Source organism: Phlebotomus argentipes, unplaced genomic scaffold (genome assembly GCF_947086385.1).
Source record: "Phlebotomus argentipes unplaced genomic scaffold, Phlebotomus argentipes genome assembly contig_5, whole genome shotgun sequence".
Lineage (NCBI taxonomy): Eukaryota > Metazoa > Arthropoda > Insecta > Diptera > Psychodidae > Phlebotomus > Phlebotomus argentipes.
In genome coordinates this window covers 12,496,400-12,516,909 of record NW_026776165.1, presented here as the reverse complement: position 1 = coordinate 12,516,909, position 20,510 = coordinate 12,496,400, and the positions used below count along the sequence as shown (strand labels likewise).

The 20,510-nt window shown below is 49.4% G+C and overlaps 9 protein-coding genes across 13 annotated transcripts; 4 read left to right on the top strand and 5 right to left on the bottom strand.

Annotated features, from left to right (window-relative positions):
* Positions 1 to 495: 495 nt before the first annotated feature.
* On the bottom strand, positions 496 to 2,129 carry LOC132256054 (beta-1,3-galactosyltransferase 5-like). Its single transcript, XM_059752234.1, has 3 exons — positions 1,796 to 2,129; positions 722 to 857; positions 496 to 610 (listed from the first exon to the last, which is right to left on the bottom strand). The coding sequence occupies exons 1-3, from the start codon at positions 2,127 to 2,129 to the stop codon at positions 496 to 498; spliced, it is 585 nt and encodes a 194-aa protein (XP_059608217.1).
* Positions 2,130 to 5,394: 3,265 nt separating this feature from the next.
* LOC132256267 (regulator of microtubule dynamics protein 1-like) lies at positions 5,395 to 6,923 on the bottom strand. Of its 2 annotated transcripts, XM_059752582.1 has the most exons (5): positions 6,800 to 6,923; positions 6,525 to 6,737; positions 6,234 to 6,437; positions 5,621 to 6,165; positions 5,395 to 5,565 (listed from the first exon to the last, which is right to left on the bottom strand). In XM_059752582.1, exons 2-5 carry the CDS (start codon positions 6,636 to 6,638, stop codon positions 5,508 to 5,510), a joined length of 921 nt encoding a protein of 306 aa, XP_059608565.1. In that variant the 5' UTR covers positions 6,639 to 6,737; positions 6,800 to 6,923; the 3' UTR covers positions 5,395 to 5,507. The 2 variants fall into 2 exon arrangements, with proteins under 2 accessions (XP_059608565.1, XP_059608566.1); XM_059752583.1 differs by lacking the exon at positions 6,800 to 6,923 and having other exon boundaries at positions 6,525 to 6,773.
* Positions 6,924 to 7,160: 237 nt separating this feature from the next.
* On the top strand, positions 7,161 to 12,700 carry LOC132256264 (uncharacterized). The gene is made up of 4 exons (XM_059752576.1): positions 7,161 to 7,500; positions 7,563 to 7,776; positions 7,849 to 9,331; positions 9,408 to 12,700. The coding sequence occupies exons 3-4, from the start codon at positions 7,859 to 7,861 to the stop codon at positions 12,525 to 12,527; spliced, it is 4,593 nt and encodes a 1,530-aa protein (XP_059608559.1). The 5' UTR covers positions 7,161 to 7,500; positions 7,563 to 7,776; positions 7,849 to 7,858; the 3' UTR covers positions 12,528 to 12,700.
* On the bottom strand, positions 12,693 to 15,680 carry LOC132256265 (uncharacterized). Of its 3 annotated transcripts, none has more exons than XM_059752577.1 (5): positions 15,453 to 15,680; positions 15,237 to 15,361; positions 13,835 to 15,176; positions 13,006 to 13,146; positions 12,693 to 12,965 (listed from the first exon to the last, which is right to left on the bottom strand). In XM_059752577.1, the coding sequence occupies exons 2-5, from the start codon at positions 15,349 to 15,351 to the stop codon at positions 12,815 to 12,817; spliced, it is 1,749 nt and encodes a 582-aa protein (XP_059608560.1). In that variant the 5' UTR covers positions 15,352 to 15,361; positions 15,453 to 15,680; the 3' UTR covers positions 12,693 to 12,814. The 3 variants fall into 3 exon arrangements, 2 of the variants coding, with proteins under 2 accessions (XP_059608560.1, XP_059608562.1); XM_059752579.1 differs by having other exon boundaries at positions 12,695 to 12,938; XR_009468212.1 differs by lacking the exon at positions 12,693 to 12,965 and having other exon boundaries at positions 13,095 to 13,146; positions 13,448 to 15,176.
* A 45-nt stretch (positions 15,681 to 15,725) lies between these two features.
* On the bottom strand, positions 15,726 to 16,755 carry LOC132256268 (surfeit locus protein 6 homolog). Its single transcript, XM_059752584.1, has 2 exons — positions 16,524 to 16,755; positions 15,726 to 16,459 (listed from the first exon to the last, which is right to left on the bottom strand). Exons 1-2 carry the CDS (start codon positions 16,639 to 16,641, stop codon positions 15,756 to 15,758), a joined length of 822 nt encoding a protein of 273 aa, XP_059608567.1. The 5' UTR covers positions 16,642 to 16,755; the 3' UTR covers positions 15,726 to 15,755.
* On the top strand, positions 16,747 to 17,211 carry LOC132256272 (uncharacterized). Its single transcript, XM_059752587.1, has one exon. It carries the CDS (start codon positions 16,752 to 16,754, stop codon positions 17,139 to 17,141), a length of 390 nt encoding a protein of 129 aa, XP_059608570.1. The 5' UTR covers positions 16,747 to 16,751; the 3' UTR covers positions 17,142 to 17,211.
* Positions 17,205 to 18,121, top strand: LOC132256269 (neuferricin). The gene is made up of 2 exons (XM_059752585.1): positions 17,205 to 17,537; positions 17,604 to 18,121. Exons 1-2 carry the CDS (start codon positions 17,234 to 17,236, stop codon positions 18,119 to 18,121), a joined length of 822 nt encoding a protein of 273 aa, XP_059608568.1. The 5' UTR covers positions 17,205 to 17,233.
* Positions 18,122 to 18,242: 121 nt separating this feature from the next.
* On the top strand, positions 18,243 to 18,858 carry LOC132256271 (CDGSH iron-sulfur domain-containing protein 3, mitochondrial). The gene is made up of 3 exons (XM_059752586.1): positions 18,243 to 18,351; positions 18,443 to 18,581; positions 18,641 to 18,858. The coding sequence occupies exons 1-3, from the start codon at positions 18,313 to 18,315 to the stop codon at positions 18,856 to 18,858; spliced, it is 396 nt and encodes a 131-aa protein (XP_059608569.1). The 5' UTR covers positions 18,243 to 18,312.
* A 50-nt stretch (positions 18,859 to 18,908) lies between these two features.
* Positions 18,909 to 20,459, bottom strand: LOC132256266 (nuclear pore complex protein Nup98-Nup96-like). Of its 2 annotated transcripts, none has more exons than XM_059752580.1 (2): positions 20,316 to 20,459; positions 18,909 to 20,256 (listed from the first exon to the last, which is right to left on the bottom strand). In XM_059752580.1, the coding sequence occupies exons 1-2, from the start codon at positions 20,390 to 20,392 to the stop codon at positions 18,912 to 18,914; spliced, it is 1,422 nt and encodes a 473-aa protein (XP_059608563.1). In that variant the 5' UTR covers positions 20,393 to 20,459; the 3' UTR covers positions 18,909 to 18,911. The 2 variants fall into 2 exon arrangements, with proteins under 2 accessions (XP_059608563.1, XP_059608564.1); XM_059752581.1 differs by having other exon boundaries at positions 20,372 to 20,455.
* Positions 20,460 to 20,510: the final 51 nt, after the last annotated feature.

Genomic DNA, 20,510 nt, shown 5'->3' with positions numbered 1-20,510 from the left:
CATTTTTCATCTTTAGTGGGAATTGATCCATTTGTCTCCGAAAAACTTCAAAAATAAATTCTCAGACGATCTTTCGAGGACTCGGCCTGATTGCTTGCGCTACTTGTTATGAGGTTAATGCCCATGTTAATTACGGCCTAGCCAGAGAAGATCTTTGTTTAGATTTAGAAGAAGACCAAGAATTTTTGCCATCGCAATGTGTGCAATTGTGGAATTTTCTCCGTTAACAGAATGTTGGGAATTTGCAAATGGATCTGCTGATGCGTATTTCTGTCCCGTGTCACTGATGAAAATCGTGGCGGAGAAGAAGAGGAGTTTTGGAGAGTGTCTGCGAGTGCGAATGGGGAAGAGTCCACGTGGAAAGCCGCGAGTGAGGATCACAGGCAGGGGGCTTTGAGTGTCTCCCAGGGAAGTCGCACTGTGGGATGTTCTCCACGGCTCTCTCTGTCTTCTCTGGTCGCTATTTATAGCCGCGTCTCCCCTTTGGAGTGAATATCAGGGACCGCACTCGAGACGCCACTGTCGAGGGGGCGCTCCGATGCGCGACGATCGGGGCGCACCAGCTGCACTCTGGGCCACCTGGACGCCCTCCCAATTCGTGCCTGGTGCTCTGGGTGAGCCATAAAAAAGCCAACCACGACGACACTATGGCGAGTTAGGTAGCACAGCTGTCGCTCGATCACGACGATCACACATTTTCCACGCGCGCGCGCGCACTCACACGAAGGCGCCCCATTCTTCGGTCGCCCCAGAGAGTGCATTTCCCATTGTGTCCACGCAGACACTCGCGCTCAATTGCCATTCCGGCCGACGAATTGATCGGCGTGCGCTTATCGTCGAGCAATTGAGGGGAAACTCTAGCAATAGTGAAACAAAGTGAAACAATTAATTGAATTAACTCACTTGAAAATGGTCACAGCTCCGCACTCTCAATTTCATGCCCATTTAATTACATGTCGCAGACACGTAGTAAAATATTTGGGATCGTGCCGCGCTTTGTACGCAGATAAACCCCAGCTTTTTCACGGATGACTCTCTTCCCAAGCCATGAGTCATGGCAATTTGCAGTGGCTGATAAACCATTTGGGGACTGTAAACTCGATGAGGTCGGTTGTATCCAGTTCCGAGATAAAGAGTGATAATCGGTCTTGAATTTTTCGACTCTTGCTATCAGCAATCGGTGATAATAGCGCACAAGGGGTTACTAATGTCGGAGATGCTGAGATGCTGTGGTACACAAAACCCACATTAGCACCCCCTTGACTTTGCAACATACAATTCAGTCATGCTCTCAAGAAGCATTTTAACTGTAATTTAAATCAAAGTCTCATTCAATATTAAATCACCTGTGATGCTCGATGAATATTTCACGTTTGTAGAACTGTAATCAATTGACAAAAATAGGAATATTATCTAATTGAGAATTCTCGCCATTGTCGGTTATCGAGATGCCAATCTTGCTGTTCTTTATTCTAATAAGTCTTATTCCGAGAGTAGCAACAACTCAGAGCGCGAATGCGAATAAAAAGACCAGAGAAATATTATTATTAATTTATTGGCGTAGTCAAAATAGTTGTATTAATTGCATAGTATCCGTTATCCTGGTATTTCTTCACAACTTGCCACATTTCTTTCATGAGATCGTTAGTTATTTGAAAAGTGAACATAATATTTAGGAAATAGTTTGTTAAATGCATTGTATTTCCTGATTTTCTATAGAGCTGCAATGACTTCACTAGTTTCTTATCTCTTTTAAATTGTGTCATTTTTATGTTTATCTTCTCTCTGAGTATGCCCAGCACATAAACATCATCCACCCAAAAGAAGGGAGTTGTTTCTGCTGCCTTGTGGAGCTTCTGAGCCACATCAGTCGTCAGAAGGATTCCCCATCCTGAACAGTAGGCAGGATAAGTCTCATTTGGATATTCTTCAGAAGTAACATACCATTTGGAGTTTTTATCACGAAACACTTTACTGTCCGAAATAACACGGCAAGTTATGAAATTATCCAAATGACCAACTCTTTGGATGAATTGCGAGATGTAGGGCGTATTCACGAAAACATCATCGTCGCATTTGAAGATGAATTGAGTTTCTGGACAGAATTCTGTGGCCCATTTCATTGCCATGATGTGTTTGTAGGAGAGATTTCTGTAGCTATCCACAAAGTTGCCTTGAACAATGTCTTGGAAGAAATCACTTTCCGTCTGGATTTCCCTCTGCAAGTCTTCCGATTCGACGGTTCCCAAGAGAAAAAGCACGCGATGGTCGATTTTCCATCCTCCCCAGCTTTGCCGGATGCTATCTCTGTTTTCCCGTCTTCGCGGCGCGCTGTGAATCAGGATGATGAACTTTGGTTGTGTACTTAATTGTCTGCATGATTTTTGGTTGATGATATAGTCAAAGTCTCTGAGATCAATCAGGAAGCGTCGATCAAAAATTGCAAATTCACTTTCCGTGATATTCTGGATATTTTGCACATAAGTTTGACATTTTCCCACATTCCAAATCACACATGAATACATGAGAAACGCTAGGACCAACAATATCCAGTATATTAATTGTGCTTTGAAGTAAAAATTTCTTCGAACAACTGAGCAATTGAACATTGTGCTGAATACAATCCAACTAAACTATTCACCAAAAGAAGTCTGACTTTAAAAGTATATTCTTATCGGAATTAATTATAAATTCAAAAATTTCTATATCACAAGCAATTCGTCTAGTGTGCCATTATTATACTCCACGTGCTGATAAAGTCCAAAACTAAAATTTCCTTCATCGTTTGTTTTTAATACTTCTTCATGATAATTTCTGATTATATCTAATTTACCACACAAATTTAACATGAGTTCTTCTTAGAAGTGCTAATCATGCGATATTCATATCTAATCTACAGTAGAGAAAACCACTTATTTCCCTTGTTCAACTCTGTTAAAGAGAATCATCTGATTCAAATAAAAGATTCCATCTTTATCAACACAAAATTCTCATCCAAATCCTGACCTTTGGCAATGGTAAAAATGTATAGCGAAAAACTTTGCTGCACTATAATTTACAGCCTTCGTGTTTCTCGCATGTGGTTTGAATTTCTGTTGGGACTTTCCCAGTCCTGAAACTTTTATTAGGGGTGCGCTAATAATTCAAGTCGACTTCAGGGATTTGCCAGGGGCATTTGGCCAGACGGAGATCACACAAAGGGCATATATTTGCACCCTTTGCAGATGTGGGAATTCCCCATCTTTTACCATCGCTCAGGCACTTTTCATCTAACGATCCAGAATGAGATTTTCTCCTCCAATAGCTTGGTTTATCAAACAAATCGTCACGAGAGTGAACAGAAGTGCGCTCGTCAAACAAACAATCGATGCTTATTGGAGTGTGGCGACAAGTGATCTGTGGCAGATGCGAGATCCGTGGAATGGTTGGAGAAAGTGTCTTTTTTGGCCAAAAATTCTCTTCTTTTCGCGCTTTTTTTTCTGTCACTTCCGCCCAGTGAAAATCAATCGTGGAAATTTGATGCGGCGCGGCGGAACAATAGAGCCAATGAAGGAGGGATTGAGAGTGATTACCTTGTGCCCAGGACGAGGAACGTGATGAACAATCCACTCTTGAGCGCTGCCTTTTGTCGGCAGAAGAACTCTATGGAGAGTACTTTGATTTTCGCATGGCACTGAGAAGAGATTTTTATGTTATATAGCTGTTAATGTACAATTTATTATATATAGTTGTTCATGTACAATTCATTATATAGTTGTTCATGTACAATTTATTTATTTGCTCATGTAGAGCTTATGAGATGCTGGGAAAATGATGTGAGTTTCGGGTGAATTCTTGACCATCAGGAAGTCCTGTGACGACAGGTGATCCTTGTACTTCTGCAGCTTTCGCGCTTTCCGCAGCCTCTTCCTCTCTTGCTCCTTCTTGGGACTCTTGAGATTCCCCTCCATGGCCTCCCGCACCAGCACAGCCACCGCGTCCATGATCCTCACCGACGGCGGGGTTCCCGGATTGTGCCTCTTACTTCTCAGATTTCCCCGCAATGACTCATCCACCACTCCAATTGTGTTCCAGTAGACGTCATTGGATGCCGCTCGCGCCTTCCTCGTGCTCGCCACGGAAGTCATCTGCAATTCGCGCGAGTTGAAGATCGCCCTGAGGATTGGGTGCATCTGCTGTCGCGGATCTCGCCTCGCCTCAGCCTCCACTAGGGGCCACAGTTCACCGTAGATGCTGCGAAGCAGAACCTTCTCTTCGTGTGTCACTCTCTGCTCGCGCATCTGCTCCACGATGTCCGGAATGATCCTCAGCATCTCGATCTCATCAATTGAGTCCGGGTCCTCGATCGTAGCCTCCGTGCTGGACATTCGAATCATGTCGTCAGAGGGAAGATCCATGCCGAAGCGATTCTCAGGCTCGTCAATGGTCAGAGATTTCTGGGGCGTGATTTTCTCCACACTTTTATCAACTTCCACTGGAGTGTCTGAAAGATTGTGCTTCTTCAGGATAGCCTGCTCTTGGAAGTACTTCTCGGGCTCGAAGATTCTCTTCCACGGAATTTCCACGAGGATTGGATAGATGACATTCTTGAAGAAGCGGATCTTGAACTTCACCAGCTCTTGTATGAAAATGTCAAATCGATGGTGTCGCGGATCTTCGGTATCTGGAGAAATCGAACACTTTGTTGTAGAGAAAATATGCCGAGCGATTAAAGATATTTGTGTGTTTTCTCACCTGGAGATTTAATGAAGAATCCGTCGGTGGTTGAAAATATTGAACAGACAATCAAAATAACAATTACTCTTGACCACTTCATAATTACACTTTGACACGTTTCTCGTCAGGGAATCACAGATCTTAACAGCACGACTGTTTGCATGCAACTGTGAATTCCGCAGGGACTCTTCGGTGACTTTATATCCTTTCGACCACATGCAAAACATTACATGCCAACCGAAAAACTGGGATTCCCAGGCTATTAGCAGCAATTTGCAAATTGCTAGACTTCTTGGCTTCTGGACTGCAATTGGTGTGTCTCAGGTCAAAGGCTGTTAAAATCTAGATCTCTATCGTTATCCCTTTAAAACTACCAGGAATCTGCTCAGAATTAATAGTGCGCTTAAGCACGGAATTCCCTAAGAAAGCAAATTCTGTTGATCTTCTGATTTTCCAAGAATGAATCAAATGGATATTAAAAAGTGATGTTTTGTTTTGCAATGTGTATGTTATTGTTTTATTAACTCAAGATGATCTTTAAATTAGGTAGCAATTTGTATTTTATTTGCAACCATTCCTGACCATCTGTTGAGATGCTGTATGAAAGAGGAATAAAAATAAAGGAAAAAAATCTTCGCACACTCAATACTTTTCCGTCAGCTTATTCTTAGCAAAACATTAATACTTTATAGCTTTATTGTCTTCATACAAAAATTCCATAATTCCCCAATTTGACCAGTAATTGCCCTTATTTATCCTGAAGAAAATAATCTCTCAGCCGCGGATTGTCGTCATAACTTCTTCAGCAGCTGCAGCGCTTCCTCCTGGCACTTCTTGTCGTCGTAGTTCCTGTGTGGAAAACTCATTTATTTCTTGCTCCAGAACATCTTCTAAGTGAACTCACTTAATCGGCGCCGTGGCTGCAATGTTGAGATGATGCTTGGCCTTCTCGGGATTCTTCAGCGCCGAGTAACACTTGCCCAGCCACAGATGGTTCGTGGTGTAGAACATGGGCTGCAAGTTCTCGGCGCGCAGAAAGCACTCCAGCGCCTTCTCATACGTGCCCGTGGGCGGCTCCTTGAGGATCTTCTGCACCAGCTTCAGCACGTACCACGACATGTCGGCGATGCCGAACTCGAAGCATCCCAGGATCCACCAGCTCGTGGGATCACCGGGATTGCACTCTGTGGCGCGCACCATGTGGTGCTTCACATTATGCAGCTGATTCACACGCTCCCACATGCCATCCTGTTCACTCTTCGCGTCCAGCAGCACCGCGTACCACTTGTGCACGGCATAGTGCGTGTCATTGAGCTCCAGGGCGCGCTGGATGAATTCAAAGCCCTTCCGGACAGTATCGCCCTTCTCCGTCTTGTTGTCCATCTCCTTGGCGGCCTTGTAGTGGCCACGAGCGATGCGCCACAGCACCTCAACATTGCTGTCGCGCTCCTGAAACGAATAGAGAGACATTTTGATCATCTCTGCACTACACAGATTTCTGCGCGTCAACAACTCACGGGATGATTGAGAAGCACTTCGTAGGCGTCTTTGTACTTGTTCTCATCAAATAGCTGGTCAGACTGAGGAATAAGTTCTTCCGTCGATCCGGAAGCAGTCACAGTCTTCTCACTCATCTTGTCCTTCGATCCCCACGAGTATCCAAATACCGAGAAAGCGAACAACACTGGCGATGCTGGCAACCAAGTTTTTCCTCCGAAAGACTGCAAAATATGTAAATTCTTTGCTTACTGCACACTTCCGACACAATTGCTCGTCACGCTCGTGATTGCTGGACTTTGCCCACTAACCTTGGTGAGAGAGATTGTCTGCAGGGCGCGCGATTGACCTCTTTGTCCGGCTGGAGCGCCCCGTAAGCCACTCTGAACGACTCTCCGCAGCAGATAAAACACCCTGTTCACCATGGATGGCCACTGATTAGAGAGGAACTCGAAGAACTCCTAATCTAATCGCTGGAGTGGTTTTGTCTGCCTATCAATTCGTGACAGTCACAATGATTTGAGCTGAAATTAGATAAAAAGACCCTTCTCACTCTCTCCGATGACTTGCGTGCCTCTATACTCACTATTTTAGCCAGGAAATTGAGAATATATTGATTAATTTAGCAGCTCAAAAATTCTTTGTTATTATTTTCCTCCACGAAAACAAATCGATGAAGAATCGATGAGATTGCAGCGCCTCGAGTGGCACATTGAAAAGATCTTTTGTCGCTCGCCAAGAAAATATTTAGAGAATATACAATCGACACAGCAAATATAAATTTTCCATTATCGATCTGCACGTTTTCTCACCAAACTTTTGTGAATTCTACTTTGCATTCGATTTTCCATCCGTTAAAATTTCATATTGCCAATTCCACCCAAAAATGGCGCCACCACGTGTCCAAAACGTCAAGTCACGCGCTGACATTTTCATAGTGCGACAGAGACAGCTAGCTGTGAACGCAGTATATTTGTTTCACGACAAGCGAAAATTCTGGCGAGGAGCGATAAATACGCTGAAAATGCGATATTTGCCACTTTTTCGCGGATAACCGAGTGGATATTGTGTGTTTCGTGTACCTTGCAGGCACTCGCGTTGAGTCAGAGTGTGAAATTAGTGCTATTGCGTCGCTGCGTGAGTCGAACAAGGGAGTTTTCATTCTCGTGGGGCGCCCTGCCTCGAGAGGCCATCTTGTTACTTCACACCTCTTGGCTGGGCTTATCGCATTCGCCTGGGAAAAGAGCGTCTCTGAGACTTTTCGGCCGTATTTTGTGGTGTTTTCTGGTGAGTTTTTGTGTCTGTTTTGTGCATTTGGTGGAATTTTGGCTGAAGAGTGGCTTTTTCAGGTGTGAAGGAAGGTGTCTCGTCATTGTCCGGAAGGGAGTGTGCGTGAGGCGTATTACAACTCATAGAGGTGATATTTCGTCACTGCTGACGCCACTAGCAGCGTCTATCTCGCTATCTGCGCCCCACTGTGTCCGGAAAGCTACATTTTGGCCACCAAAACAAACAGATGCTGAGATTTGAGGTTAGATCCGATTGAGGAGGGAAAATTCAGAGGTAAGCTGAGAGCGCTTCGCAATGCCTTTGTGGAGATGCTAATATCGCTTCTCTGGTTTCCTTGTGTTGCAGCGCGTCACAAATGGAGAATCCACGTCCCGAAGGGCCAGAGAATGGTATTTTCGGCCAGCAATTCCCCAGGGAGAACTTGATGGACACCGCGCCGGTCAGAGGCTTCAGTATCAATGGATTTGGACTGTTGGATCTCACTCATCACATTGAGAATGACACAGTTATGTCCACATCATCCTCCGCGTCTGGCGGATTGGTTATTGATCACGACCTCGATGCAGAACCGCAGGAAAATTGTACAGAAGTGGCCAAGAAGTCTACGATTAGCAGTAACGGACGTCCGGAGGTGTTCCCAACGCCACAGCCGAAGCGACGCTCCAGCGTGTGGAGTGCAGAAAAATCTCTGGTGGTGAGCAACACGAGAGACTACTCACAGTACTTAGGAATGCAGCCGTCAGTGAAGTTCAAGTGTTACAAGTGCTTAGAGTCAAATTTCACCACGCTGAGGCATTTGAAGGAGCACCAACAAATCTGCCTCACCCAGAAGACCACGACGCCTGATGTGGTGAATGGGCCGAATGGGCGGCGAATAAATGGGGAATACAAAGCGCCGACAGCGGAAGATCCCAACACGAAGGTTCGCATCTCGCGCAAAGTGTTCCTCTGTTCGGCGTGTGGCACGTACTATGAGAACTTCAATTTGTTCCTTCACATGCGTGAGGTGCACAGGAAGCACATTTGTCTGCTGTGTCTGGGCATGTTCCCGTCCGCTGAGCGCCTGCATCAGCATCTGGAGGGCCGGCATGGCATCCTGTCGGCAGATCTCAACACACCGGACACGCTGCAGAGTCAGCTGAATTCACAACTCTTCTACCTGATGTGTGTCACATGTGAGCACATCTTCACGGAGCACGATCACTTCGTTGGCCACAATTGTGATACCTTCCTGCAGCCGTGCAATCTTTGCCATTTGCGCGGCAGTCATAGGCCTAATTGCAAGGCCAGCGCCAGTGAAGTGAAGCCCAAGCGCAATGGACAGGCGACTGTTGAGCCGCCACAGCAGAAGGTGGCGGAAGCACACGTGCCAGAGCCGCCGGATCCAATAGGGGAGCTGTGGAAGAGATACCTCAACGGGGATGCGGCGGCTGAGGGGAGAACAGAGACACAGCCAGTGGCTGGTGAGGTGACATCCACTGTGCAGGAGTGTGAACCGCGTCTTCTGGTGCCAAAGCTCAAGGTGAAGATCCCGAAGGAGTTCCAAACCAAACTGAACTCGCCGGTGTCGTCGTCATCGTCTGAAGCGGAATCCGAGGAGGGTGAGGAGGCCAATAAGTCATCTGAGATGAGTGAAGAGGTCACGCCGCAGGACGAAAGCGCGTCCCATTGTGTGAAGGAGGAGTTGGAGAAGCCAGAACAGCCTCAGCAGCCGATGGAGGTGCAGCAACAGCCACCTGAACAGCAGGAGTCAAATGTCCCAGACGCACCACAAGCAGCAATTGAGGGATGTCAATCGTCAGCAGCGATGGAGAAGGAAATCGAAAAGGTATGTTAGCTCATTTCATGTCCTTAAGAAGTCTATTGTAACAACTTCTTTTTATTGTCTGTTTCTCGTGTCAAAGGTAAAGGCAGAACCGAAGCCCGCCGAAGAAGAAGATGAGGAGGATGAAGATGGCATTGTGATTGCCAAGAAAGATGCTCAAATGTTCGATTTACGTCTCAATCAGCCGCTGGATCGCATCGATATGGTGGATTTGCTGAGGATCTGCCTGAAGCACACAATCCCAATTTGTCTATACTGCAATCATACCACGAGAATTGTAGTGAATGCGAAGTATTTGGCGCTGCACTTGATCGGAACGCACAGATTTAGCGCCACTGTGGATAGCATTACGGCAGAGGAGTTGCTGCCAGAGACAATTGTGGCGCGTGTGAAGAGATCGCTGGAGGAATTGGAGGGAGTGTACATCAATCTGGAGACATTTGACAGTCGAGATGCTGATAAGGCGCTGGCAAAGCCATGCGATCGCTCGTTCCACTGCTTTCAGTGTCGCCTGACGGCGAAGATACACAAAGAATTGTATCAACACAACAGGAAGATGCACATGAAGACGGTGATTCTATGCTTGATGTGCAAATCCGCTTTATACAGTTACAGCGAATTGCTGTATCACATGTGTCCGGGATACACGAGCACAGCGGCGGAGTTGAGATTCCGATGTGGCTTCTGCAGTTTGCACAACATCCCATCGGCCTTCCGGCTTATGGTGCATCTGCGCAAGAGACATGGAATATGTGAGATCTGCCTGGAAGACTGTGGGGATCAGTTTAAGCTGTCGAATCACGTGTGGAAGCACAAATTGCAGCACTTATGCTTCCGCTGTGGCATTGTCTATCGGAATAAGCCGGACATTACGAAGCATCTGTTCTGGAAGCATGGCACAGAGAGTGTCACGTGCAAGAAGTGCTTGCAGAAGAAATGGCCACTGGTGTATCACTTTTGCACGCCACCAGCACAGTTCACGTGTGAACACTGTCCGCAGATTTTCACGCGGGCAGTGTCACTGACGGTGCACAGGCGAGTGCACACGGGTGATTTGAAGTATGCGTGCGAGGAGGAGAATTGCGACAAGAAGTTCATCTCGAAGAAGTTGCTGGAGAAGCACACACTGAAGCACAGTCAGTTTATAGCTGATGAGCCGGTGTTTATCGGGGCGGAGGAGAAGCACACGCCGGCGGAGGTGGAAAAGGAGACGGCTGTGGTGGAGAAGGACGAGCAGGCGGCCGGAGTGACAGAGAAGAGCGACAAGGGAGAGAAGAAGGTGAAGAAATCGAAGAAGCGCGAGGTGGATTTGATGGATATCGACTTGCCGGCACCGAATCTCTCAGAGAGTGACAGTGATATGGATGTGGACAAGGAGGACTCGACCGATGTGGTGGTGGTGAAGGAAGTGGTGCCGCAGGAGGCGCCAGTGGAGCTTCCTAAGCCGGCGGACGTTGAGGAGAAGGACAAGACAGAGGAGGAGGAGGAGGAGGTGAAGACGAAGCCCGTGCCGATGGATGTGGAGGAAGAGGAGGAGAAGGCGGCTCCGGTGGAGGGGATTTGGGAGAATTTCAAGACCTACCAGACGCTGCAACAGCAGGCCAGCAAAGTGGAGGATGAGGAGGAGGCGGAGAAGGACGATGGCGAGGTGTCTGTGCCAATTCTGCATGTGTCACAGAGTGATCATGACTACTGCTCAATCTACAAAGTGGCTGGAAAGGGGAAGCCGGAGGAGACTGATGTGAAGCCGGCGCTGGAAAAGCCCCAGGCGGTGGTGAAGTCTGACTCTAGTGACTCGAGCAGTGATTCAGGATCGAGTTGCACCTGTGAATCCAACTGCAGTTGCTCCAGCTCAAGCAGTTCGGGCAGCTCGAGTACATCATCATCATCTAGTGATGAGGATGATGCGAAGAATCCGGGTGAGCGCAAGAGGAAGCGCCTGAAGAGGCGGGACAAGGGCGCCAGCAGGGAGATGAAAGAAGAGAGTAAGGTCAATCCGAATGTGATTGACGTGGTGACGGTGGAGAAGGGTCAGGAGGGTGATGAGAATTACGAGGTGTTTTACGAATCTGACCTGGTGACTGATGAATCAGAGACGGATGAGGATTTCTATGATGAACACCCGCAGAAGATCGCCCGGGAGATGATGATGGCGTGGAATAGGAAGTTCGACGATGAGTCCAGGGAGGATGGCACGATGGCGGCGGATGAGGCGGAGGAGGAGGTGCCGATGAAGCGTGAGAAGCCGGTGAAGGTGAAGCGGAAGAAGAAGGAGAAGCGACACCAGAAGTTGCCGCCACTCAAGCTGAGTTTGCCACCAGTGGCGCCAATACTCACAGCTGCCCTGATGGCTTCCACGCCACTCGTGAGCTCAAGCCTGACGCCCGGAACGCCCAGCAGTGCCACGATGAGTGAGATGAGTGCTTCGGGTGTTAAGAGGAGCAAGAGACGGAGGATTCCCAACAAATTCTACGGATATTCGAGTGACGAGGAGACAACGGGTGGCTCCAATTCCAATACACCTCATCCGCCGGCCGTGCTGAAGCCCATTCAGCCGCCGAATCTGGTGTGGTGCAAGGAGGATCTGCCACAGAGTAGTGGCAATGCCAAGATGCGCTCGCCCAGCTTCCAGTCGCTCCTCATGGCGAAGAAGTCGTCGCCGAGCAGTGACTTCGCCACGTACAACGTCCAGCCGCCGGCACAGCTGCCGCCGCAAATCTTCGCCTCCACGTCGCCGGCGCCCAAGGAGTCCACGCCCACCGTGCAGCCGCTGCGGCTGCCCATCCCACCCGTGGTGCCCGTGAATCGCTCGTACTCGGACATGGCGGAGGTGCAGACGAGCGGCGAGGCGCCGGCGTCGGGTAGCGGCGAGGAGGGGGAGGAGGAGGAAGAGGAGGAGAGTGAGTCCAGCGATGCCAGCCACCTGGAGATCCGCGACTCCACAGCCAACAGAATGTCATTTCCTGGCCAGCCGGAGGCGCGCAAGGCAGCGCCGGAGGAGAAGCCCGCGGACAATGTCTACTGCTACTGCCGCTGTCCGTACGACGAGGTCTCCGAGATGATCGCGTGCGACGGGGAGAACTGCGCCATTGAGTGGTTCCACTTCGAGTGTGTGGGCATCATGGTGCCGCCCGTGGGCAAGTGGTATTGCCCACAATGCAAGCTGAAGCAGGAGAATGCGGCGGCCGCGTACTATTAGCTTCTCCCCGTTCGCCCTCATCGTCGGCGTCACCGTTTTACTGTTCAGGACATGAGAGTATATTGTATCAATGTATAAATTTTATGTGATAATGCATTACAATAGTAACATGCAGTTGAATGGATAAAATGACTTAGTAATGTAAATGCAAAAAATAAAGTAGGTTTAATTGCAGCAAACTCCACTGTTTTTTTTCTGTCTTATAATTTACGAACGATATATTTGATTTTGTACAATCTTAGCGGATACAGAGACACGATGACAGTGGATGCGACGCGCCGGATGACTTAGCTGGGCATCTCGTCCAGGTCCACGTCCTCATTCTCACCGTAGCAGCGCCTCTTGTAGTCGCTGAGCAGCAGCCGCTTCGACATGGCGCCGCGGTCAATGCGAACTGTCTGGGTGGTGTTGCTGGTGGAGAGAAAGGGTGGGAAGAGACTGTGACTTTTGGGTCGTGGCATTCGTGGACGCATAGTACCTGGTCTTGGTGAGGATCGCACAGCCGTCGTTCAGCTGCATGTTCAAGGAGTAGAGCTTGGCCAGATGCGACAGCTTCTCGTGCTCCTTCACATTTGACTCCGGCAGTCGCAGCTCCATTTGCTGGCCGTCCTGCAGGAATCTGCAAAGAGGATTCTCTGTTATGCTAGTTGTACAAGAGAGAGAGAGAGAGAGTGGGAGTGATAGCGCAAAAGTCAATTCTCCAAGTCTATAAATTGTCTAAACAAATTAAATTGAATAGGGAAAAACAGGGCAATTTCTTCACTTAATATTCTTGAGACTAATAGAAAGAATTTCCTGCGAACGATCTGACCAGTCTGATTAATTAATATTTTAGAAGCATAAGCATTGTGCTTTGATCTGGTTTTAACTAAAAGCACTACAATGTGAAACAAACAAAATTTAAAAATTTTACATTTCACCTTTTCTGACCATTCATTCATTAATTTCCCGATCAAAATGATACAGAAAATAACTCAAAGAAGCATTATAGACTAGGTTTATTATGGAATTTACACATAATTTGTTTACAGTCACAAATTTACAGTGAATAGCAAGTCTAAAAGTTCACTTTACTTGTGATTTTTCATGAAAAATAGTTCATGCTTAACATAAAATACCATTTTCTAAAATAAAATTTGTACAGTCTTCATGCTCTCTCTTCAGTCTCTCCGTTAATCATGGTCAAGTATTTTCTAAGCCTACTATTTATTCGTAGAAGGAGAAAGACTGCATAACTGATTTATTCCATCTTCAATCGAAATCAGTCAATTTGCGCTTGACTCTCCCCCAAAGTCTGTTCAACACACCTGGAGAGATCCTCATTGACGCTCGTGATGATGGAGAAGCCCGGCCGTTCCTCGCGGATGCGCCGGCAGCCCGCGCGGATTTCGCGCACTTCGTTCAGCGTGCCGGGCGACGAGAGGAAGTGGTTGGATGTCTCGCCGGACATCTCGCTCTCTATCTCCGGACAGCCGCCGGCGCCACTGCTGTACGACGAGCCGCCAGCGATATTGATGGGCTGCGTGGCAGAGACCGGCGCCCTGCCGCCCAGCAGCATGTGTCCGGTCAGGAGGGGCAGCGGCTGCGCCCCATCTACGCTCATCATCACCGCGTCGCCGGTGCCGTCGCGCGCCTCGTGATTCGACCGCGTCTTGGTGAGCTTCGGCGGTCGTGCGCGCTTGAAGTCGTTCTTAGACGCGAAATTGATCATCACCTCATTTCCCGGCCAGTCCGTGAGCTCGTCGTCGCCCTCATGGTCGCTCTCGTTCGTGGCGGCCTCCTCTGAGTCGCTGCTGCTCAGCGAGCTTGAGCTGAGGAACTCACTCAGGCTGCAGTCCATGAAGTTGGGGTCGTCGAACTGCAACTGCATCTTCATGTACTCCTTCTTGCGGCCTCGTCGCGGCGGCATGGGCTCCTGGGATGCGTGGTGGGGTGGCAGGAAGGCCTCAGCGCTCTTCATGGTGTCCTCATCCTCCGTGGCCGCCGGCTCGGCCACGAAGCCACCCACTCGGCTGTTCGCAAGCGTCACCGTCGACGTGCTGGCGGTGGCCGAGGATTCCTGCGAGATCTTCTCGATCTTCGACACGATGGTCTTGTTGAGCGGCTGGATCTTCTCGAAGGGCCGGCCGCCCATCTGCCGCGAGCGGCTCTTGAACTCCAGGTAGGAGTAGCGCGGAATGAAGCAGTCCCTCTGTCTGGGCACGCTGCTGGAGTGCTGCTTGTCGTACTCGGCGCAGCGGTCGCGGTGCGAGCGCTTTCGCTTGCCGCAGAAGTACAGATTGGCGCGGAAGTTCTCCTGGCACACGTGCCGAAGCACGCGCTTCTTGATGGCGCCCGGGAACAGGGGGCTCACCGTGGACGTTCCGGGCGTCGTCGGGGTGGTCTCGTACTCCACAGCCATGCGCTTGAACTTCCTCTTGCGCCGCGTGTTGGGCCTGGCGGGACTGAAGTTCTCATTCAGCGAGTCCGACTCGAAGTTGCCCACGTCGCGCGACTTGATCAGCAGCTTCAGCTCGCTGTGGTCGTCGGAGTCACTAAGGAAGGTGTTGGTCAGGGCGTCACCCGTGGCCGTGGCACCGAATTCGGGGCGCTTCGACGGCCCGTCCGCCGGACTGCTGGAGCTGTCCTCCGTGGGCTGCGGGGCGCTCGCTGCAAGGCACAACAGCTACACTCTCTCGCACCCCTGCCAGAATCTTATTGGATACTCACGCAAGTTCCCCGTCGAGCGCGTTCGCCTCCGGAGCCCCCAGCGACTCGTGTGCAGATTCCCGATGCGCGACGTCTCCTCCAGGGCGAGTGTGAGGTCGTGCGAAAACTGCTCCATATTCCAGGCGCTGCAATTGTGGCGGAGAGCGCGCCCCCGAGGGGGCAGAAGTCATTTGGTATCGCAGAGAAATGGTGACAGAGTTGCCCTCGGACACTCACCTCTAATCTGCAGGTCAGGTGTTGCTCGATACAACGCACTACCAATCGTAAGACACGTTCATCTCTGTCAGCAACCACTCGCGACCACAATCACTGCACTTTATCGTGGGGAAATTGCAAAAATTCACACTTTTTTCTCGTGAGTTATCATGGCAATGCAAGAGTACCTTGTCACACACACTGTCCCACACTCGTCTGGCACCCCGAACTTTGTGCACATTCAAACAGCCAAAAGCCAACGGAAAAGAGAATTTCTTTGAAAAATAAAATTATATTTTTTTCATCTCGCCCCTCCTGGAAAAGCTACACATTAACAATTTTCCCCTTCTTCTGCAGTCTCTTCACCTTCTTCTTTAGCTTATCCTGAGACTTTTTCTTTTTGTTCTCCTCCACTTTCTTAGCTCTGGCCTCAATATTCTCCTGCACTTTCTTCTTCCTCTCCTGCCACATCTTTGCCGACTTCTTCTTCTGCGCCTCCTTGCGATCCATGGACTTTTTGAGGGCGAACTTGTTGTCCTTCACCTTCTTGCCTTCGTTCCTGTCGAACGCTTTCCTCCACGCCAAGTCACTCTTCGCCGTCAGTGCCTTGTCAGTCTCTCCAGACTCCATCATGTGTCTGATCTTGGCCTTTGTCTCGTTCAGCTTCTCCAGAGCCTTCTCCGGATTGCGAATTCCGCCCTTAGACTTCTTCGTCTGGTCAAATTCCACCCTGTTGAAGATTATCTTCTCTCCCTGATTGAATTTCGGCTTCTCATTCGCGTTCTCTTGCTTAATTATCGCTTCCTTCTTCACGGCGACTTTCACAGAAATTGCTTGGGGTATTTTGCTCTTCTTATTCTTGTTTTTCAACTTTCTATCCCTCTTCTGGTTCGGATTTTTAGTTTTCCGGTTCTTCATGGCACTTTCTGTCCGGGAAGCTCTCGCATCTGCTGCTGCTTTCAATTCCGCGGGGGTCTTTTTCAGCATCAATTTCATACGTTTGGCACTCCTGGAACCCCCAGTGTCTTCTGCAATATGTTTATCAGAGGATAAGCCCGGAAAATCCTAGAAAAAAGCACAGATTTTCCTTACCAAGAACATCGTCATCTTCATTCTCTGGATCTGGCACATCGCAGAGCAGCAGCAAATCGCTCACAAAGGCATTCTCAGCCACCAGCAGCTGCTTCAGTTGTTTCCGCTTCATCATCATCACTTTTCTGTCCAGAACTCCCTCAAATCCACTAAGAAAATGCGGAAAATGCGAAAGAAGCACCTCTTCTCCGTCGTGCTTTTAGTGTTTTGAGGTTATGTGGTGGTCGCATGGCGATGACAGTTCTTTTGGGTGGGATTTTTGGGTCACATTGGCTCGTGTTTTGTAAACAAGAAGTGCGGAAAAGCGTGAAAATCACGATGCCACAGGGAAAAATCAAGGTGAAGACGAAAGTCCCGGACGCCGTGAAGAAGAGACTGCAGAAGAAGAAGGGTGTCGCATTCACGAGGCGTGCCAATGCGCCCATTCAGCCCCGGAAGGCGAAAATGCAGGAGACGCAGAAGATCAAGCAGATGCTGAGCAAGGCTGTGAACAAGTCCGTCGAGGAGGACATCAGAGCTCGCGCCCAGGAAGGAGAGATCAACTTCAGCAAGGCTCAGAACGCTGTGGCGAAGCACAACAAGAACATCAAGGCGAGTTCCACGGCGGAGAGCCAGTGACCTTGAAGACATCGATTTGTTTTGACAGTTTGTTGGCCTGGGAATAAAGAGGGAGTTGTTTTCTGGCGGATTTCTTGGTGTTTCTGGGCAGGATGTTGGGACTGGTGAAGAAGATTTCCATGCTTCAGTGCGTGATGGTATTTGTGGCTGTGTTGGCAATTTGGAGGCCTGTTTGGCTGAAGGATTTCTGCAAGGAACACATTGTGTCACACTTGTTTGCCAAATCTCTGGTCAAGAGCGCTCCAGGTGAGACGCTCTTCACTGTCGAGGAGCTGAGCAAGTACACAGGGGCGAATGGCAGCAAGGGGCTCTACATTGCCATCATGGGGACGGTGTACGATGTGGAGAAAGGCAGGAAGCATTACGGCCCAGGAGGAACATATCACTTTTTCGCAGGTTTGAGGGAATTCCGTGATCGCCATTCTGGAATTTTCCAACTAAATTCACTCTCTGTACTTGCAGGACGCGATGCCACGACTTCATTCATCACCGGGGAGTTTGAGCAGGTGTCTGAAGATTTGGATGACGTGCTACAATTGGCCCCTCGGGACCTTCTTTCTGTGATCCAGTGGAAGGAGTTCTACGACAAGGAGTACAAACGGATGGGAAAACTCGTCGGGAGATTTTACGATAGTGGAGGCGGTCGGACTAAATATTTCGGCTATGTAGAGGCGAAAATCCAGGAAGCCAGAGAAGAGCAAAAGTCGAGTGAACGCATCAAGGAGGAGTTTCCGCCGTGCAACACCGAGTGGAGTGCTGATGCGGGCACGACGTTCTGGTGCACGAGCAGGAGTGGTGGCAAGGAGAGGAACTGGGTCGGTGTGCCCCGTAAGTACTTCGAAGTGGGGCGTTCAGACTACAGATGTGCCTGTGTCCATCCGGACCGCCTGGATTCGCCCCAACTTAAGGAGTTTCCTGACTGTGATCCAACAGCCGAGAAATGTGTCTACAAATTTGATGAGGCCACGGGATCAAATTAGGCCCTAAGTACTTAGTTTTCCACGGAAAACCCCCAGAAAAAGGGGGTTTCGCTGCGAAATGTGAGGTTATGTTTATAGTATTTGGAGAAACTTTCATGATCAGTTGAAAGGATTCCCCGCAGTGTTGGGCGAGGAGTCGCAAAACTCTTTTCTCGCATTTCCTGGCAATTACAAACAATTTTCGCAATAAAATGCTACTAAGATTTACTCGTGGGAACGTTAGTCTCCTGGTAAGTTCCTGAAAAATCTCTTTTGGAGGCTGAAAATGGAGGAAATGCTCAACAGTGTTTGAGGTTATGTAACTTTGGGGCTCCTTTTCAGACTCGAAGACTCTTTTGTGATAAGAAGCCTGTGGTGGAACTTCCGAAGAATGTCCTGGAGCCTTATCAGACAGCGCAGAACCAGGCGGAGAATGGGGTGATCTACGACAAGAAGCCCTTCAAAATTGAACTGGAACAGAGTTAGCGATTGAGACTCCGCTTTGGGGTGCATTTCACTGATGTTGTGACTGAATTCCAGGCAAGCTCTACTCCTGGTGTCTTTGCGGCAAGTCCAAGAGCCAGCCTTTTTGCGATGGCACACACAAGAATGTGTTTTTGAAGATTCAGCTTCGTCCTGTGCGCTTCCAGGTGGAGAAGTCCGGAACTTACTGGCTCTGCAATTGCAAGCAGACCAAGACTCGACCCTTCTGCGATGGCACACACAAGCAGCCTCACATCCAGGAGATCATCAGGTAGAAGAAGCGGCATTTTGAGGGATATGTAGGCATTTACTGAGGTCAATAGAGAAGTCACAGACCACACAATTCTATTGGGGGTGGAACTGTTGGGATTTTCCCCAGCACGAAGGTGTCTGCCTTGAATGCCTCGAGGTCCGCCGGCGTCAGATTCTCAAGTTTGCTATACAGGGCAGGATTTGCAGAAGCTGCCGGGGGTTGTGGCGTGGCGAAGAAGGTCGGGTTTGTCTGCTGCGTCTGCTGTTGAGGCGGTTGCTGGAGTTGGGGAAGCGGCAGTGCTGGAGGAGCAGCCGGAGCGGCGAAAGGAGAAGGGGCGCTGAAGACGGAACTCACTGGGGGTGGCGGAGGAGGTGCAGTAGCCACAGTTCCGAAGACAGACGCCGGAGCAGACTGCTGGAAAGTGTTCTGCACGGGCTGCTGAATGTTCATCTGGCCGAAGACATTCGTTGGCTGGATTTGAGGCGATGCCGCTGGCTGGCCAAAGACACTTTGCGGCGCAGGAGTGGCAAAGGAGGCTGGAGCCAGCACAGATGATTGACCGAATTGGGGCGCATTCTGGCCAAACACCGTTGTCGGCTGAGAGAAAGATCCGCCGCCACCGCCCCCGAAAATACTGTCTGTGCTCATGGGCTGCGCCTGGGCGTTGTTGAATCCTCCACCAAAGATTGAAGTCATCTGTGGTGGATTCGCAGGGGTAGCGAAGGCGTTCTGCCCGCCGAAAGTCACTTGCTGCGTCTGCATCGGCTGCGCGAAGATATTCCCGCCACTCGCAGCCTGAGGTGCTCCCAGTTGGGACATTTTGAAGAAGGAATTTGTGGGTTGCACGGCCTGAGTTTGTCCGAAGATTGACTGCGTGGCCTGCTGAGTCTGCCCAAAGACACTTTGCTGGCCGAAGATGCTCTTCTGGGGTGTCGCAGAAGTTCCAAATGTGGATCCGCCACCGAAAATCGAGCCTCCGCTGAAGGAACTGCTGTTGGAGCCGCCAAAGGTGCTCGTTTCGGTGGTGGCATTGCTGGAGATCCTGTCGAAGATTGACCGACCGCCACCATCTCCGGTGGCCATACTGAAGGCGTTGCCGTAAGTTCCTCCCGCTTTCATCTGCCGATGTCTTCTGCCATTCACTCCGTAAATGTCTATCAAGTAGCTCTTCACAGCCGCGTCGGGGATTGAGAGTTTCGACATCTTGTCAAATGCCTGCACTGTGGCCCGCTTGAACTCTTCCTGGAACTGTGGTAGGCGATTCTCCACCTTGGCCAGCATGAAATTCCAGCGCACCTCCTCGTAAGACTGATCCTCCAGGAAGTCCGGCAGTGAGGGCTCATCTTTGAAGGGACTGAAGCTACTCAGTGGCCACTGCTTACCGTGAATAGATGTCTTCATTTCGTCCTGGATAACATGACTGGGAAAGAGAGAAGCTGTGAAAAGGCTGAAGGGACTGCAATAAATCGTCTCACTCACGCCACGTCCACATGACTGTTGTGGCATTTATTGCCAAAACTGCACTTTCCACTCACGAAATGTGCACAGAGAGGCATGGCTGTATCTCAGGATTCCAGGCTGATTTTCAGGAAGTTCCACTCCTCCACTGATGTTATTGTTTTGGTGAGAAGTGAGGTTATGCTGCTGTCATCGCTTGCGAAAAAAGATTTCCCA